General features: G+C 36.2%; 1 protein-coding gene across 2 annotated transcripts in view; it reads right to left on the bottom strand.

Moving 5' to 3' along the window:
• The window catches only part of PDE1A (phosphodiesterase 1A), a 74,902-nt gene extending 72,732 nt beyond the window's left edge, over positions 1–2,170 (bottom strand). Inside the window, exon 1 of one of the 2 annotated variants that reach the window (XM_015634891.3) lies at positions 1,994–2,170. In XM_015634891.3, coding sequence (XP_015490377.1) covers positions 1,994–2,049 — 56 coding nt within the window. In that variant the 5' untranslated portion in view covers positions 2,050–2,170. The remainder of the gene's footprint in view (positions 1–1,993) is intronic. The other variant, XM_033516035.1, reaches the window with a different exon arrangement.
• Between the last annotated feature and the right edge of the window lie 15,572 nt (positions 2,171–17,742).

Below are 17,742 nucleotides of genomic sequence, written 5' to 3'. Positions count from 1 at the left end.
TGAAGACTTTTTTCTTGTACAAAAGTACCTGAAGATCTGCTTACCCCAACAGATTTGGATTTCTGCATTTTATACCTCTTTCACAGAAATACAATAAATATTTCTTATTATATTTAGCAACTATTATTTCCATATTACCAATTTATGTTTAGAAGTCAAATATTCTAGGTGGGGTTATCGGATGTGTTAAAAAAGACAAAGGTTCTGGAGAACTGGTCCATAATGTATCTACTGTGTGGAAATTGAAAGGTTCCTGAAGGCACAATGTAGATTTTTGTTCCTGTTTTTTCAGTAATTTTTTACAGAATGACAGAAAATTTCAGTTGTTTCTCTCCAGAGAGCCACACATCAGTTGAAAATATTTATAAATATCAGAAAGAAGGAAACACGGTGTTAAACGGCTTGAAGAATCATAACTGGCATGATGCCTAAAGGTCCCTTGAACTTTAACCTGCCTATTGATACAGAGAGCTGGCCAGTGGTACCAGTTGCAGAGCTCAAAAAGATGGAAATATCTGGGACAAAAACAAAACAAAACACCAACAAAGAATAAAAACTACAGTAAATTAATAATTTTCTTTTCACGCCTTTTCTTTGAGATGTGTTTCTACACATTATTGTATAGGAATTGCCTATACTTCCAAGGAATTGCCTATACCTGGTGTACTGGAGGAATTGGCTTCCTCCCATAACCCAACAAACTGTGACAGAAGTTACTTTGCTGCCTCTGTGCTTTCTGAAGTGAGGTCAAAGAAAAGGAGGCAACCTACAGGACAATCCAGTCTGTCTACAGGTTTGAGGTTTAGCACACATTTCAGTTCTTGATATTATGTTAAAACAAAACTTAAATGAGACTTGAAAAAGTATTAACAAAATGGATAATTAAGTGTAGATAACAGGGCAAAAAGCAGCATTCATAATAAAGCTGTTATATATCACAACTTCTACCAATACCCATCTCAAGCCAAGAAATGCTTAAGGAATAACAGAAATGTCCCTCTTATACTGAATTTGTTAAATCCTCAGCATCTAAAGCCATGCCACCAATTCAGTCTGCAACTCTTGTATGTCCAAAAGCCATCTCACTGGGGACGCTCTAGCCTGGATTTCTGTCTTGTTCTCTGAACTAGAAGGAAAAGCAGTGTAGGCAGAGAACTAAGAAGAGAATTACAAACTGATTTAATGTACACAGAATACAATAAAAGAGACAGATTTTCCATTTCCAGCAGCCAAAAAACCAAATCAGTCTCTTTAAAAAGCTGCTTAGGTCATCTGCAAACTTTCTATATAGTAAAGAACTGAATTATGGTTTCCTGTTCCATTATTTGTTGTCTTTGGTCACCACCCAGGTGTATGGAAAAGTTTTCAAAGTAATGTTTATCCCTGAAAAATGAAAATGCTTGAAAGCTAAAAGCTGGCTAGCTCCTTTAGAAGGAAGAAGAGGATTTGCTTAATGTAGTTCTGGCACACAAAATATAAATCTGGTCTCAGAAAGAGATGCTGTATAATCTAGTCTTTTGCTTCTTTCACAAATTGTATGCTGCCAGAATTGACAGAAGATTTTACAATCCCTGAAGTGCAAAGCCTTCTGTGTAAAAATATACATGCTCATTTTTAGTTATCAGCTTTAAAAGTTGTGTGGCTTTGTTTCTGTAATATTGTGAACAAGACAAATTTGGAATGGTCTGTCATTTATTAAAGTCCCTGTCAAGAAGAGCAGCTGCCTAACCAGAGCACTCTGAGAGGGAGAGCTCAGTTCTCTACATTTTACCCACAACAATCTGCAATTACGTGTACAAGCAGCTCCATTAGCAGCCAGAGGAAGACGATGTAATTACAGATTTGTACAACTTGGCCTCAGAACAAAACAAAAACAGGAGCTTAATCAGTCATTTTATATATTAATCATATAGCATTCCCAGAAACAGGAGGCTCAAATCAGTTATCTAAGACAGGCATCTTGCTGCAGTGGAGATGCTCTGGAGTATCTCACCTGGTCGCCAGCTGCTGCTCCAGAAGAGCGCAGGTGTCCTGCTGGTCCTGGGTCATATCTGCCAGCCCTGGGTGGATGTCTCAGGCACCCTTGGGTGTCTCAAATGGCACTAGATACCTGTATCTGAGCGACTGATGCAAGCCTAGGCTGTCAATTCTGTACAGGTAAAGCAGACACACGCTCCTTCAGGCAGAAGATATTCAGTTCAGAAATCACTGAAATCTACTTGAAGATAAGCGAGAGAAGGGTTACATTTCTTAGAGACAGAGAGTGTGTGGGATGGTGCTACTGCTGCAGTATGACATAAAAAGCCTGGTCTCGTACATGTGTCATGAGGAGAACAGAAAAAAAGAGAGAAAGCCAGAGATAGAGCAAGCACATATATACTGCAGTCTTCTGACATGCCAGGAGCACAGTTACCTTTTTTTGTATGATTCTTCACCTTTTGTGACTGATTATAACCTGATTTTGCAAATGAGCTCTCACCGTTTCTACTGTGCCTACCTAGCTTTTACTCCACTTCTCAGTCAAGTGTGATGCCTAAGTAACATGAATAGGAAAGGAACATACATTCTTAACACCACAATTTAACACCACATACATTTTTACACTACCATAATGGTATTAAAGGAGCAGAGATTAAATTCACCTCCACTGCTGGACAAATAGCATCTTGGCCATAACATAAATGGGAACCAAACCAATCAGATAAAATCTATGGTAATGTTTTTGTTTTCTCACATCAACTCTGTTCTCCTAGCTTGGACTCTATTTTGTAATCCAGTTTATTAGTTACTAGGTCTGACTACGAGGTTACCCAGGGAACATGTGAGTGCTCCACCGTAACAGCTACCTCCTCCTCTTTCCCATCTCCCAGAACTAAATCTTCCCAGTTGCTTCCCTCTCCCTTCCAGACTGAGGACACACACTGTGGTTCCCTGGGGAGAGACCAGCTGAGGTTTTTTTCCACAGTCAGCTGTGGGAGATGGTACCTGACCCCTCCAACACGACTGACATCACTGCTTATCACAAACAAAGCTGGAGTTCAGCCTCTCACATGTCTTTCTCCTGGTATCAGCTTTTTGACTTTAAAATCCCTCCAAATAATGCTCATCTATTTTCATGTGAGGACAAAAAAGGAACTAAAGGACAAACTTGTTTAAATATGATGGTTATCTCAAAGAAAATTTTCAGAAATGAGCTAATAATAAAAAGCTCATAAAATGAGAATATCTTAAAAGATAGTTTATCAACATACCCTATATTAAAATATGGTATATATACCCCAAAAAATAATGGAAAAATAGTTTATTGTGAACAACATCAATTTTTAGGCTCTGTGACTGTATGTGAGGTCAAAACATTTAATTTGCAAAGACAAGAATTTTTTAGAGAGTTCAAATTGTGTAAGTAAGGTGAACATTGGACTTCAAGACATATATTTTTATGTTGAGCTAACACTTATGGCTGGAGAAGAATCAGCATTTGACAAAAAAACAACTGAATGTTCATTTAAATGTCTAATTATCAAAATTCGTCCTGGACCTAATGACACTGCATCTGCACTCCTAACTAGGACCACAGGGATTTCAAAAGTCTGTCTAACAGGAGGTACAGTCTTAGCTTTCCTTAGATCCAGTTCCATCTATACAAAATTACAGATGAAAATTTATGTAGGATACTATATACCACAGGCCAATAAGAGGAACTTAGTAAACCAATCACAGAAACTTTAAGATCTTTCTGTATGTAGAATTTACAGCCACCCCAACAGTCTCCCTGTTATTTGCCATGAGCACAGTACAAGAACCATTGTTTAAGGGATGATCAGTAATACTTGTGACTTTTCCATTTCCCAGTGTTCTGAAAATTATTAGAAATGTATGAATATCATTATGCAGGTATGAACAGACCCAGTACCATTGCACACAACATCTTGACACATAAATTCTTAGTATCTTTTTTAAAAAAAACACCATTTGTCAACACAAGTTAACTCCATCCACTACAAACTAGAAAGCAAACGTGTTAAGGCTGTGGAAAACATCTGTGATATCTATGCAAGTATTTAATTTTGCAGCTCTGTATGTTCACACAAAGCTGGTTTTAAGAGTCTCATCGAAGGTCACAATTCCGTTCTTTTACCTCTATTCACTCAACACTGTATAAAGTGAGATGCAATCATCTTAGGCTGCTTTAGAGAGAATCCAGCTACTAGAAATTATTTGACTTGGTTCTGGCCTATGGCACAACTATTGCCATATAGAAGTTTTCTCCTAAAAAGTCATAATAAAAGTAATATAAATAAACACACCCTTCTATCTTTATACAATCTATTCCACTAAAATTAGACTACTTACTTTATTTTTTAGGAAACAATCAAAACAAATAAAGATGCCTATAAGAGAAATAAACTGGCCTGTCAATAACTGAGGCATCTGTTTTAGCTCTTTTAAAATCCCAATGACTTTCTGAGATTTCTAACCCACCTACAGACAACAGAAGAGCCGCTGGCCCCACGCAGTGGGGAGGTGCATGGCAGACACCTGAACACAGTCGTCACAGACCTAGGACCACTCTGTTCTAGCCTGTGCTTCTGAGAACACTGTGCTCTGGTGCAAATCTGTAATTGTAATATTTGCAGCTCTGCAAAGGATAGAAGCCTTATTTGTTAAATCAAGAAGCCTCATTTGCGAACAATGGAAAATACTACTAAACTTTTCAAATAATGCCTGTTATTTTGCTGTAGAATTGCACAGCATACCATATCACATCACTGGAGCCTAAAATAAAACCTTCCCAGAAACCCAAGTGCCCTATAATACTAATTTTAAGTGATTCCAAAGTTATTCCAAGTAAATGGTTTTATCTAAATTTGGCTATTAACCCCTATAGTCAAACTGAATTTGGAAAAGGTTGTATGTTTGGGATAAACATAAGAAACAACATGGAAAAACATATTTTCTCTGTGTGTCGCATGAACTATAGCTCACTGAATGTCAGCTAAAAGGTAGACCTAAAGGTTAACAGTATTTTTTTTTTTTTTCACTTGTGATTCTGCCTTGGCATCAAACTCCCAATAGCTGTACAAATCCTTCTTATCACTCTGAATCTCTCTGAATCTGACCTCTAAAAAGTTTCTCCACAGCAATATACCTCTGAGTGTCTTTCTAGAGGTTAAAAAGTCATTTGTTAGTCAGATAAGACCAAAAGGCTCTGACCAGGGCTCACCCACCACGATGTATTCATGTTATTGCAGTTTTGCATATGTACCAGATACTACTGGCATTACTGAAATTCTGTCATAATAACAGGTACCAGAAAAAAATAGAAAGAAAAATAGAAGGAAAAAGAACAGGTGCATCAGCAGGGGAGCATAATTGTAGTGAAAATGTATGAAAGTTCCCATGACTTTTCCTATTTTCTAAGAGAAACATGAAAAGATCAAAGTCTCATCCAGCTGTTTCCGAGACAGGAGTAACTGTCACTGTTTAATTAATTGTTAACGTCCCTTCCACTTCTGGCATGCCTTCTGCTGAAAGATGCATTTACTTATTTACTGTGACTGAGCCTGTTGGGCTGCCCAGAAAACTGTTCAATTCAGCTGGGACAGGGCAGCTGCAAAGGCCTTGAAGTGCTGAAGTCTCCTGAGTCCTGACCGGAATTCCCTTCCAGGTCAGGGACAGTCATACCCTGCACATTCCCCAGCACGAAGAATTCTGTAACATGAAGGTAAAATACAAAAAAATTATGCTGGGAACAAGCAAAAAACCTAACGTCCTTATTTTGTAGTTACTAAGCAAGGGCATTCAGTGCAAGGGAGATTTTAGTTCTTCTTGTCTTTACATCTTATAATTTTTATTGATTTGAAGAAGGAGAGGTTGTGACATTAAAACTGTTAATCTGACCTGACAACTTTCAAATAAAAAGACATAAACCTGATTTGTGCTGAGTTTTAATTTAGGAAGTATTTATGTTAATTTGAAAAACAGAGATAGAAATATGGTGATTTTAGGTTACTTAGCACTTTTAGAAATAGTCTCTAATTTTATGGAAAATGACAAATCTCATTATGGAATTTTCCAAAATCAAAAGTAAGTTTTGACTTAAAAGAGGGGACTAAAAAAAATGCAAGCACATTCTCACATAGGAAACATATGCTATGCAAAAGAAACCATTTGAAACGATTTGAAAACAATCTTAAAAATAGAAATCTATCAAACATCAAATGGCTTGAAAAAAATACATTTAGAAGAAATCTGTAATTTTTCACATTTCATCATTTGGAATTCAAGTTAAAAGCTCTACAGAATCAGCAACAAGCTATTTAATCTTCTTTTATAACCTGCGCACTCTACTCTGTCCTCGCCGTAAATATGTCACCTTGGAAAGGGTTGCTTTATTGTCAATGTAAAATGAAAAGCTGCCTCCATTAATAATCTACTATTAATTTAATGGTTTCCTACTTATTTCCTATATTTGGGTAAAGAAGGAGGTCCTGGTATATTCCTGCAATATCCAGTTTCTGTACCTACCTTGCTTGCAAAAACAGCAATGCATATAAAGAAACAAGTAAATAAGTAGTTCTTCATATTTTATAATGAATACATGATTAAGAGTTTCTATGCTGAATAAATACCAGTAGGTTATCCAGGCTTTCCTAATCTGTTTTCCTTTAATTGCTGAAAATTTAAAAATGAAAGTTTATCCACTAAATATATTTCAACCCAAGCCATGCAATCAAAGCTAGGAGTAAACTTGTGTATAAACCTGTTTGTCAGAGACACATGAATTTCCATCATCGTGACAATTTATGGTAATGTACTTAATATCTTGTGAAATAACTTCTTCATTTTTGCTAATGTGTTTAATTTGCATAAAATTAGCTGGACTAAAATTTTAAGACAAAGCAGAAGAGCCTGGTAATGTGGGGTTTTATTTAGTAGGATAGATTATATTTTCATAGCACCTTCTATCCAAGGATATTGTGACATTTTATAAACAAGCTGAGACTTACACACCAAATGTTATCTCTGTTCTACAAATAGGAATATACATGAGAAGATAGGTACCAGGGGTCATGGGAAATAAGACACGATTCTCTTGGCTCACAGGCCTATTCTTGCCACTCTGTGCCTGCTGTTTCTCCTGCATGCTGCAAATCCATTGTCCAAAACTGCAGCCTCAAGACACCACACTGACTGACCACTGGAAACTACCTGCCTGGCCAAACCTAGCTTTTTAACCAAGGTCAAGGCTTTTCCTACAAATTCCAGTCCTGATGTTTGTGTTCTGCTGAACTCTGTTTTATTTAGTGTGGTCATAAGACTGTCTAGGTTAAAAACCATAGACAATGGTTTCAGATGAGTTAATTGCTCCAAATCTATGAGATGGTTAAATGGGAATAAAGAGCTCATTTAAAATACGCCAAGTCATTGCACAATGCAAACATTCCATTACTTTGGAGAGTTACATATTTTACCTCTTTTCTTTCCTTGCTGCATAGCTCAGGCAAATGACAAAACCAGGCCATGCTGTAAGTGTTACTATCCAATGGACCCGTATTTGCAGGTAACTAACTGATTTGTTGAACAAACCACAATACAAACATCAGTTATGGAAAAAAAATGAGAAAAAAGGTTGAAATTTTCAGTAAGGCACTTGATTAAAGCAATCATTTCATGTTTGTGACTACATTCTGTGGTTTTGCTTAATGCAGATTTCTCCCAAATAAATCAAAGATTAATAAACAGAAAAAATGCATCGACTTCCAAAAAAAATTTAAAACTGTCATTTTTATTTTGACTTTGCTCATTGTTTTTTTTTTTGCTTTTTTTTAAGTGCAGAAGTACAAGTAGCCCAGCTATGGCAAATTTATTACTCAGCATGAGGAAATTTGAAGGACAGCAAAAATACATGGCAATAATCCCATTGGAAACTATGGTATATTTTCATTCAATATATTCATAATATTGGACAATCTGTCATAAATCTATTAAGTCAATCTTTCACTGTAAGGAAAACACCTTCATTATTTTTCCTAAATCTTAAATGGAAGAAAGAGGATTCTAGAGTGCCAAAAGCCATAATCAGTCTGATCAAAACATTATTGATTTTCAGCTGCATTGTGTTCAAAATGATCATGAGGTGGTGCTTCAGTTCTTGACTAATTTGTGGAAACTAATGATAACTCTCCAATATTGTAAAATTCAAATTACATTCATGGAAGCTGGGTTCATTTGAAGCCCATTTGGAAAACATACTTGTTTCCAAGTGACCTTTAGCTGTGAAACTCACTTCTGCTATTTGTTACCAAAGTGACTATTTTTTGCTTTTAAAATAAGCAAGAATAATGGGGTTTTCTTCATCTACAAATCATTTTATAAGTCTTAAGCTCAAAAACACAATAATGCTTAGCATTTCATTTTGCTCAAACCACACGAGAATAGTTGTGTAATGTTTCCAAAGTTCTTCCACAGGATGAGATACATACTCCAGTATCATTAAATGACACATATCCTAATTTTGTTTCATATTTTCTAAATTTGTCTCTGTTACACAATGATTGAATTCCCATTGCCAGTGCTACTGCTTCTTAGCAAACAGCAACACTAGGGGACTATTACTGCTTATTATTTATTTAGTACTTAAACTAGTTGCCATATTTTGGGGTAGATGTTCAGAGATGTATTGATGCCAAGATTCCATAATATAAAAAGCAATTTTGTAATGTAGAAACAAAACTGCTTTGTAAGCCACTGGGAGAGAGAGCACATTTAATATGACAATATTTCTGAAGCAAAAAGAGACAGTTTTTACTGGACAAACAACTCTGCAGCAGGGAATGTATGGATGGTGTTTCTCATGTGCAATATTTGCACCATTTAAAATTATTTACTACTAACCTCAGGAGCATTCTCAAGACATACTTTTAAAAACATTTAATTTTCTTTTAGTATTTAGACACCTATGGTAGGAACCCAATTGAAAGGTACTGATGAAGAAACTCAGATTATTCAGCTACATTTTTCTTTTGAAAAACCTCCACAATTTGTCTCAAATTTTGTTCCCATCTACAAATAAACTCCTCAGAACCAAACTGAAATATATTTCACTAAAATATATTGAAATATTATTTCACTGTGATGTTGAAAAGTTTTTTCTACCTAAAATAAGATATTTTTCAGCCCAGTTAAGACCTCCTGTGATGTCTGCTTGTCCAAAGTCCTCATCTGCTATACAGATGGGGAAACTCCACCCACAAGCAATGGTAAAGGCATATGAAGCTGCTCGTGGAAGAAGTCTTTTCCTGCAACTATCAGAAGTCTCCCACATGCCTAGGGAGGAACAGGCACAGTTCTTACAAGCAGATGCCTCTTGCTTTCTTCTCACTAATCCAGTCTGCCCAGATGCTAAGCACATTTTTCCTGCTATGTCAGAGATGCATATTGCTTGACAGAGTTCAAGTAAGTGCTTGATTACCAAATGTTCAACTTAAATTCATAGTTTTTTTCTGACGTGTAGATCAGGGCAGCTATCAGCAAGCAAAAGACAGAATTAGTCCTTCCACCCGCAGGCTATTTAAGCATAAGTGTGGCTGTAAGGTTGTGCCCAGCCCATTTAAGCCAACAGCCTATTTCCATGTTTAAACTTCTCAGATCTGAGTGTTAGAACACATAGCTGAACCCACCTACTCTGACAACTTGCATAAAGTTTCGCAGCTGCTCTTGCCCAAACTTGATCACCAATCCTTTCCAGCCTGCTTCTTTCCCCACAGCATTTTTTCCAAGCAGGGATATGCCTTGGATTTTCTTGGTGACTTTCTGCAGAGCCCTGGGAGGCAGAGCACAGAGCTCCATCAGCTACTGACAACAGCCACACATGTACCTGGTGTCACATCAGGAGAACCTCACAGAAAAACATCTGCTTTGCACTTGCATGTCAGAACTGTGCCTCCTCAGTGCCCTCTCATGAGATCCCCACACAAAAGGACTTACAGAACCAAGTTGTGTGACACAAGAGTCTTGGTGTTGAGAATTACAAAAAAAAAATCAGAGGTGATTGTTGTTTTGCACCCCTTTCTGAACTTTAAATACCATACAATTTTAGAATGGATTCCTCAGAATGTAATAGAGGAACTATATGCAGACTGTGAAATATTTATAATTCTTCAAGGGGTTTTTTGTACTACTTAAACTTTTCGAGGATTTATTTCAAAAACTTCAAAAGGTTTCATTTCAACTTCATTGATTTATGCTTTATGGTGCAATAGCTTTTGTCCAATTGTGGTTTTTATTACTACACAAGAAATAGCCAAGCTTTCTCAACACAATGTTACATTATTTTCCATAAAGAGAACCAGTGTACTTGGCCCAGAAGTTCATGGCCCAGAATTCAGTAGGCATGATGTATTCTCTTTGATAAGCATGTTTCATGGCAACATCTCAATAGAAGTATGTGTATTAATTGTGAAACAGGTGATAAAACCAGAGTTCTCTAGCTATTGGCAAATATTTTTAAAAGAGTAATCTTAGATTACATTATCTCCATCCTTGGACTGCAATAGACCCAGTTCTTCCAAACTCAGCTGAACCATATCCTGCAAAAATCTAATCAGAGTGGGGATCTAATCAGAGTGGATAATTCCAACCTGAATTATTCTACACTTCTATGATCTTCAAACTAGTAAAGTTTCTTCCTGACTATCAAATCAGTGGCTAATTTTTCTTTTCTCACACTGTAAAGTTACCTTTACAGAGGAAAAATAGTTACAATAAGCTACAGTAACTAGAGCAAACTTAGTATCTTGAAATAGAAAATATGAAACAGCAACTTACATACTTAATTCAATGAAGTCAAAAATATGATAGCTACTCATAACTTATAATGTGGGTTAACTTTTAGTTATTAATCACAGTGGAGCTCCTTAAATCATCCTCTGGTTCTTACTGGCTTCTGCACACTTAAAAAAAGAGTTATGAATTTTGCTCACCTGATTATGCTGCTGGGTAAATACCTTGAGCCTTTATGAGTTTTACATGTTAGATCAAACATATTTTCCTAATTCAAGCAATATTGGTCTTTTCCCTTTCACTTTCTTCAGCTTTTCTAATGAAATATTATTCATTTATGAGCTTAGCAGAAAAAAATTGATATCATATGCTTTTATTTATGTTCCTGACAGCATAAACACATCTATGCTGGGTTACAATTAAAGTCCATCTCATTCATATACAGTTTTGAAAATGCTAAAAGCAGATGTCCAGGGAAGAGAAAAAAAGCATAAGTAGTATACAGTGATATTGGATACTCTGCCAGCCTCTGGCCATGTGGGGCTAAAGGACTCCCTGACACAGAGGTGGTTTCTATGTGTCTAGAAATAAATAACTCTTCTATGAATTTTCTCAGTCTCTTTCTGCACCCTTGTACATTCCTGGCTTCCACAATGTCCTTTGTCAAGGAATCCCTCAGTATATTGTGGTGTTGTGCAGAGAAACATCATTTATTTATAAAATGTCATGACAATCACTTTTTTTGTTTCTTGGTAATTTTGTTTCTTGATCCTACTTATTCTAAACATATTTATTATTCACATTTTGAAATATATATAATATATAGTGCCCTGTTGACACTATATGCAGCAGCAAAATACTAGTCTACTTTAACCCACAGCCAGCTGTGCAGGTCACCAAAAGGATTTTCTACAGAATACAGAACTGTGTGCAATACATTTAAGAAGGTTGCTCTTTGCTTTCTTAACATTTAGTTTTCAGAGAAGACTATAAAGCTCTGTGCATTACACTATAAAGTGGATTCCTATCAGAAAAATTTATCGTTTTTTCCATTATAAGAAGTAAATTAGGATACCCTTAAAAAATGAAGTTTTTTTCTTTGTCTGCCTAGGGTGTGTCAGGAATGCCTCTTCCACAAAGATCTAGTTGCTCTTTTAAATCTGCCTTTCATTTGTATACTTCCTTTAGTCCCAAAATAGTCCCTTGATACTTTTTGCAGCTGCCATCTTCTTAAAGAAACGACTTTGTTGTCCATACGGGCGCTCTGGTGACTGCTACAGCCAGGGCCCTGCCAAGGGACTCCCCAGCATCACGCAATTTCATCAGGTTAGGAAGTAGGAACCTGGTCAGGGGATACTCATCTGCATCTGAGGAAGCATTGACTGAGGAGTGAGGTAAAGGTGTCTATGTCTAACAGAACTGATCAAACACATCAGAGATTTGCATAAACCCCAAGTTCATTTGTTAAGCTCACTAGGTCCAAGAGCTATGTAGAGAACAAATCCCACAGTACAGCTGCTTGAACTACTCCAGTATAGAGATAATTAACTTCTCTGAAGCTCTGAAGGGAAGATTTACAGAAGGAAGATTTACAAAGTTTTTCTAGGCATTGAGGTGGTCTTAACAAAGACAGCAAAGGCAAAGTCAGTCTTATATTAGCTGGCTGCAATGAATCTGCCAGGATACAAACAGACATATCCAAATATTCCTAAACCCACCACTACTTTTAAACTATGCTGATGATTGAAGTCACTCTCATATATGCACTTGTTAAAAGCAAGCTCTTGAGATTCTCTTGTTAATCACAATAATCATCATGAACAGGTTTTACACAGGAAAGAGTTTCATACTTACCAATGAGTCCTAACAAAACAAAACAAAACAAAAAACCCACTAAGAACAACAACAACAACAAAGTGATAGCTGAAGGAAGGAAACTGTAACTGTAAATTGGTGGCTATCAATAAGTAATTTGAATTTGCATGTTCCTAGTAATTCAGATCACAGAGTAAGAGAATAACATGCTGATTAGCTGGGAAATTATGGAATTGTGAGCAATTTAACTTTCTGCTTTATATAAGGACTGAAACAAGTAATCTCAAGTGCCCTCTTGATGGAATAGTAAAACAAGTAGATTGATTAAGAAGAGTAGAAATTTCATCACCAATTTTCCAGAAAGATTTAGACACTTGAATACCTGGAAATGTAATTCAAATTGGCTCACAAAGGGAGGTGGTTTTGAGAAGTATAAATTGGCATGAAAATCATAAACTGAGTAACATCATCAGGATGAGATTTTATGTCTTTGCTAATATCAAGGGCTAAAACATTTTTCTTTTTCTTATTGTTTAATAATGGAAAAACATTAATGGAATTTTCAGGTTTTCAAGCCAGGTGATAACAAATACAATTAAAAGGAATTGCAAATGCACAGAAAACAATATTAAGAAAATAATCTCATAGTGCTGGAGGCAAAGAAAAATGTGAAAGGATATATTTCAATATGTGTTTCAAGGGGAGAGAGAGGTGAAAATGAGTACTACTGAGACAGACTTCAGGAGACCAATATTCATGTTAGTGTGTAATTAAAAATAATTCTGTAATTTGGATATATTAAACTACATCTTGGAAAAGAAGTAGAGTATTATTTCTCATATTACTTTGGTATAAGAAGATAAATGGAATTAAATTTTCCTATAACAAAGAAAATCCATGGAAAGTAGAAATTTCTCAAAGAGAGCATTAACTGGGAGTTTAAATACTCAATTGAGGAAAGTTAAAAATAATTAAGTATAGATTGGTTCACATTTCACTAGACTGACAACATCTACAAATATTTTAAGATCATAACAAAAAAGTAGAATAGCTATTCAGTATGAGATTCTCATATTAATAGCCTGAAATTAAACATGGAAAAATTGAGGCTGAGTATCAGGAAAGCTTCCTGGCAGTGGAACAAACTGGGCTCCCAGGGGAAACAATGGAATCTACATAGCTTTAAACTTTTAAAACTAGACTAGACAATAACAATCAGTGTAGGGGAATATATTTTTGTATTGGCAAAAGACATATTACTTTATTACTTGATACTGGTAGGTCATTGCCATCTCTGGTTGAAATACATAAACCCCCCCGTAGATAATAAAAAATAATAATAAATAAAAAAACAAGAAATCCCCCCCAAAACCCACTGTGTTTGAAAGAAAGTATTTTAGTTATTCAAATTAAATACACAAAAATCATTCCAAACATAAGACATAGCCTGAGTTCATGTTTGTTGTATTCTACAATTTGTTCCCCTATTAATATAGGGGAAAAAAAATATTTTAGGTGAAGTATTAGCCTATGTTCTGCTGATTTGATGTACTAGCTTGTAACTATGCTGCCAAGTAATTCTGCTGTGTGTTTTGTGAGTTTAAATTGTTGTCATGGTGACCACAGTTGGACTATAGGTGTCTTTTCCTCATTTAAAATCTAAAGAGATATTTTTAATAAAGCCAATGGGAAAATGCTTTTAGTTTAAAGTTTAACCCTCATTTTAAATATTTCTTCTTAATAATATGTCAAAACGTTTCAAACCCTCCTGATACTCATTCCTTCCTGCACAGATTTTTTTCTTTACAAACAGAACATTTTATATTCAGTGCCAGTTACTGATCTTGCTTAAGTTCCATATAAACCTGGCTGACGTCAACACGAATGCACAGGTGTAACTTCCACAGAGCAGCAATCAGTCAGCCACAGTGAGTTAAGAACTATGCTGTGCAATAACATGCCATTAAATGTCACGATTGTCCCAATTCAGAATGTTTTAACAAGTTGCACAGTTTACCAATATGTCTTTGCAGATACCTTCCCAATTTAAGTCTTTAACCACTAAGAAAAAAGCCTTTCCCTTTATGACCTAAATGAGAAAAAAAAAAAAATGCCTGGAGCAAAGTTGTTCTGCCTGTTATTTATGTCATAGAGAAACAAAAGTTAATATTCATTTACTGGCTAATCTTTGTAACATGGAAACGTTTTGCTTTCCAAAATTAGGTGGTTGATTCAGAGTGAGTTATAAAAACCTCCTGTTTGTTTGAGAAACAAATCCGAACTTGCAAAATATTTAAAGCAGTGTTCAGCAACTTTCCTGAAACAGGATGACAGAGAAAACAAATCGCATAACAGGAATAAATATTCCTTTTTAAAAAAAAATATTAAATAAGAAAGACATTTTTATTCTGAGGACAATTAGGAGGAAGAGCGCTGTTGCAATACAGTGATTTTGTACCTTTTTAAACTGTTGAAATTAACTCTGACATACTAAAATTACTGGCGGAAAAAGTAATAGTGAGAAAGTGCTAATAAATCCAAAGAAAACATGATACTTATTTGTGAAGCAGAAGGTTTGATGGCTCTGTAGTTAAGGATGCCTTGTGGCTTTTAGAGCTCTGTTTATATTTCCAATACACTATGCAAACTTGCTTCAGCTAAAAAAAAACATACAGTAATGGAACCAGAGAGGAACAGGCTATACTGTGAACAATGATTCTGTGACACAGCCATTACAGGGTCGTGTCCCCAGAATGGGCAAGAGATGGGAAGTCCTTTGTCCAGATTTCTTTTGCTGTACAAGAGACATGCACCTCTCTGCACTAGGCAAAATAAATTTAGCCTGTCATTTAGGGGTGAAAGTAGAATTTAAATGACAATAGGTCTACTACTGACCTTAATTTCACTGCAAAATGCAGTTTCAGACTTCTCAGCATAATTAAATATACAGGGGAAGTTAAATTAGTGACAGAAGTGAGAAAATGTGTCTACAGGCATCTGTCCTTGAGATAATTTCCTGGCCTTCTCTATTAAAAATATACTGTATCTATGTGAATATTGACTACAGGAATGGACCTAGTTTATCAGGGCCAACTTTTTCCCAATTATTTTACATAGAACTGCTCTCCATCCATTCTGGCAGACCCAACTTCATGTTCCACCAAATGAGTGTTAAAGTGACTGGTACCCAGTGCAGTGACCGTACTATATTCTCCCATACCCACGTGCTACTTTCAGCTTCTCCAGAAGGGACCCTCAGGGTGGCCACAAGCTGAGTCACTTCAGCAGCCTGAAGGAAACGAAAGCACTCTTCAAAATGCCAGTAAACAGAAAAAGGGACAGGGCTCTCCCAGCTCACCTGCCTACACTGACTCACCTCTTGGCTACTGCTGCTACAGGGAGGGGAAGGAAACACACAGCCAAGAGCACTGCAGTGTAGAGTAGGTGTAGTCCAAGGCTTTACTCTTAATGGCACTGCAGTTATTCCAGTCTCAGCAGAACATGAAATAGGCAGCTCCTTACCAAAGCTATGCCTATAAGAGCACACAGGCAATTATTCTGAGCACCTTCAATTACATCACAGGTAAGAAGCTCCCTTGGCATCCTTAGTGTGCATTGAACAATGAAGGTCCCTTGGCTGTTGCAACCAAATAGTTGCTTTCTTTTGGGGAGTTATGTCCCTTCTGAATTCATATGACCGTACAAGGCAACACACTAAGGAACTGGGAGTTGTTTCTGGTTTACAGGCCACCCAGTTTGATTCCTAGTTTGATACCAGTTTGATACACTTTTACACATTAGAGCAACCTTGTATAAACTCTCCGAATTCTGTTTACTTCCAGCAGCAGGTCCAAATTATTACAGGTCTTTGTTCAGGTGGCCTTTACTCAAGGACTGAGAGAAGAGACACCAGTAAGTTTAGATGTAGCCAGAAACTGTATTTTGAAAGGAAATCAACAATTTGGAAAGGCCTTTGCACAAGGTCATACCTAACGTCAGAATGAGAAAACACTTCATTAGCTGAGTAATTTTTCTGATCTCAGTAGAGGAAAACCTTGCAGTGAATGTTTTCAGTGCTAGTCTTGAAATATTTCTTTTCTGTGGCTTTATTTGTAGAAAGATTGTTTAACTAAATGTTAGAGCCTTGAGATGTGCTCATGTGCAGGACCGTCTGTGTATGTTGTAGCTTATATTAGCTACTAAGCCAATTCTGCCTGGAAAAAAAAGAGATAACACTGAGAAATAATAGATTGACAAAGTTCTAGCAAAATAGAAGCTGGTAAAAAAATAAACTATAGGGGAAAAAACCCCAATTTTTAGAGAATCTACATAACTTTAATTAAGCAGATTGAAAAGGGCTTAAAATATGAACAGAAAGCTGATTAAAATCAATGGGATCAAAAGGATAATTTCAGTAAATTTTATGTAAATTATTTAAGAAACAGCAGAGGTAGGCTGGAGCACAGATTTTCCAATTACTTTTTTTAATATCTGGACTCTCCGAACCAAGTGGCATGAGGTAAATGTATTTTGAAGCACTGTCAAATCTACAGGTGAATCTGCTTCTTTATCCATATTGTACCTTTCTCCTCTATCCTGGGAAAATTTCAAAACTGCTGACAGGCCCAGCATGGAAAACCATTACTTAGTACAGTTTCCCATGTGACTGTTTTCTTACCTGTGCATGCACTAGTGATCAAACAAGGTTCTTGCCCACATCTCTTTGAAGGGGGTTGCATAACACCAGAGGCAACTTGGTAATGTTATAGAAACTATCTGTAATTTTTCACCCTTCATGGACAAGTATTAGTTTAAACATAAAAAGAAGAAAGGTAAAAGAATGAAACTCTTCAGAAAACATGAAAACTCTTCAGAAAATTCTTTTAAGTCAAAGTATATCTATTTTTTACATGCTGTTCATAATGTGGTGGATCAGAACCCATTATTTATTTCTAAAAGCATATCTGAAGATATGATCAACACTTGAAGACGTCAGTGTTCACTGAGCATGAAAATCCATGATTAATGCAGAATAAGAAGCAAAGGAGAAAGTTTCAGGCATATTTTCAGGATAATCAATTTTTAGGTCATAACCTTAGTCCAGACATGATACGACTTAACAGAGAGCCCACACTCCACAAC

The sequence above is a fragment of the Parus major genome, chromosome 7 (genome assembly GCF_001522545.3).
Source record: "Parus major isolate Abel chromosome 7, Parus_major1.1, whole genome shotgun sequence".
Lineage (NCBI taxonomy): Eukaryota > Metazoa > Chordata > Aves > Passeriformes > Paridae > Parus > Parus major.
This window is presented reverse-complemented; position numbering and strand designations above follow the sequence as displayed.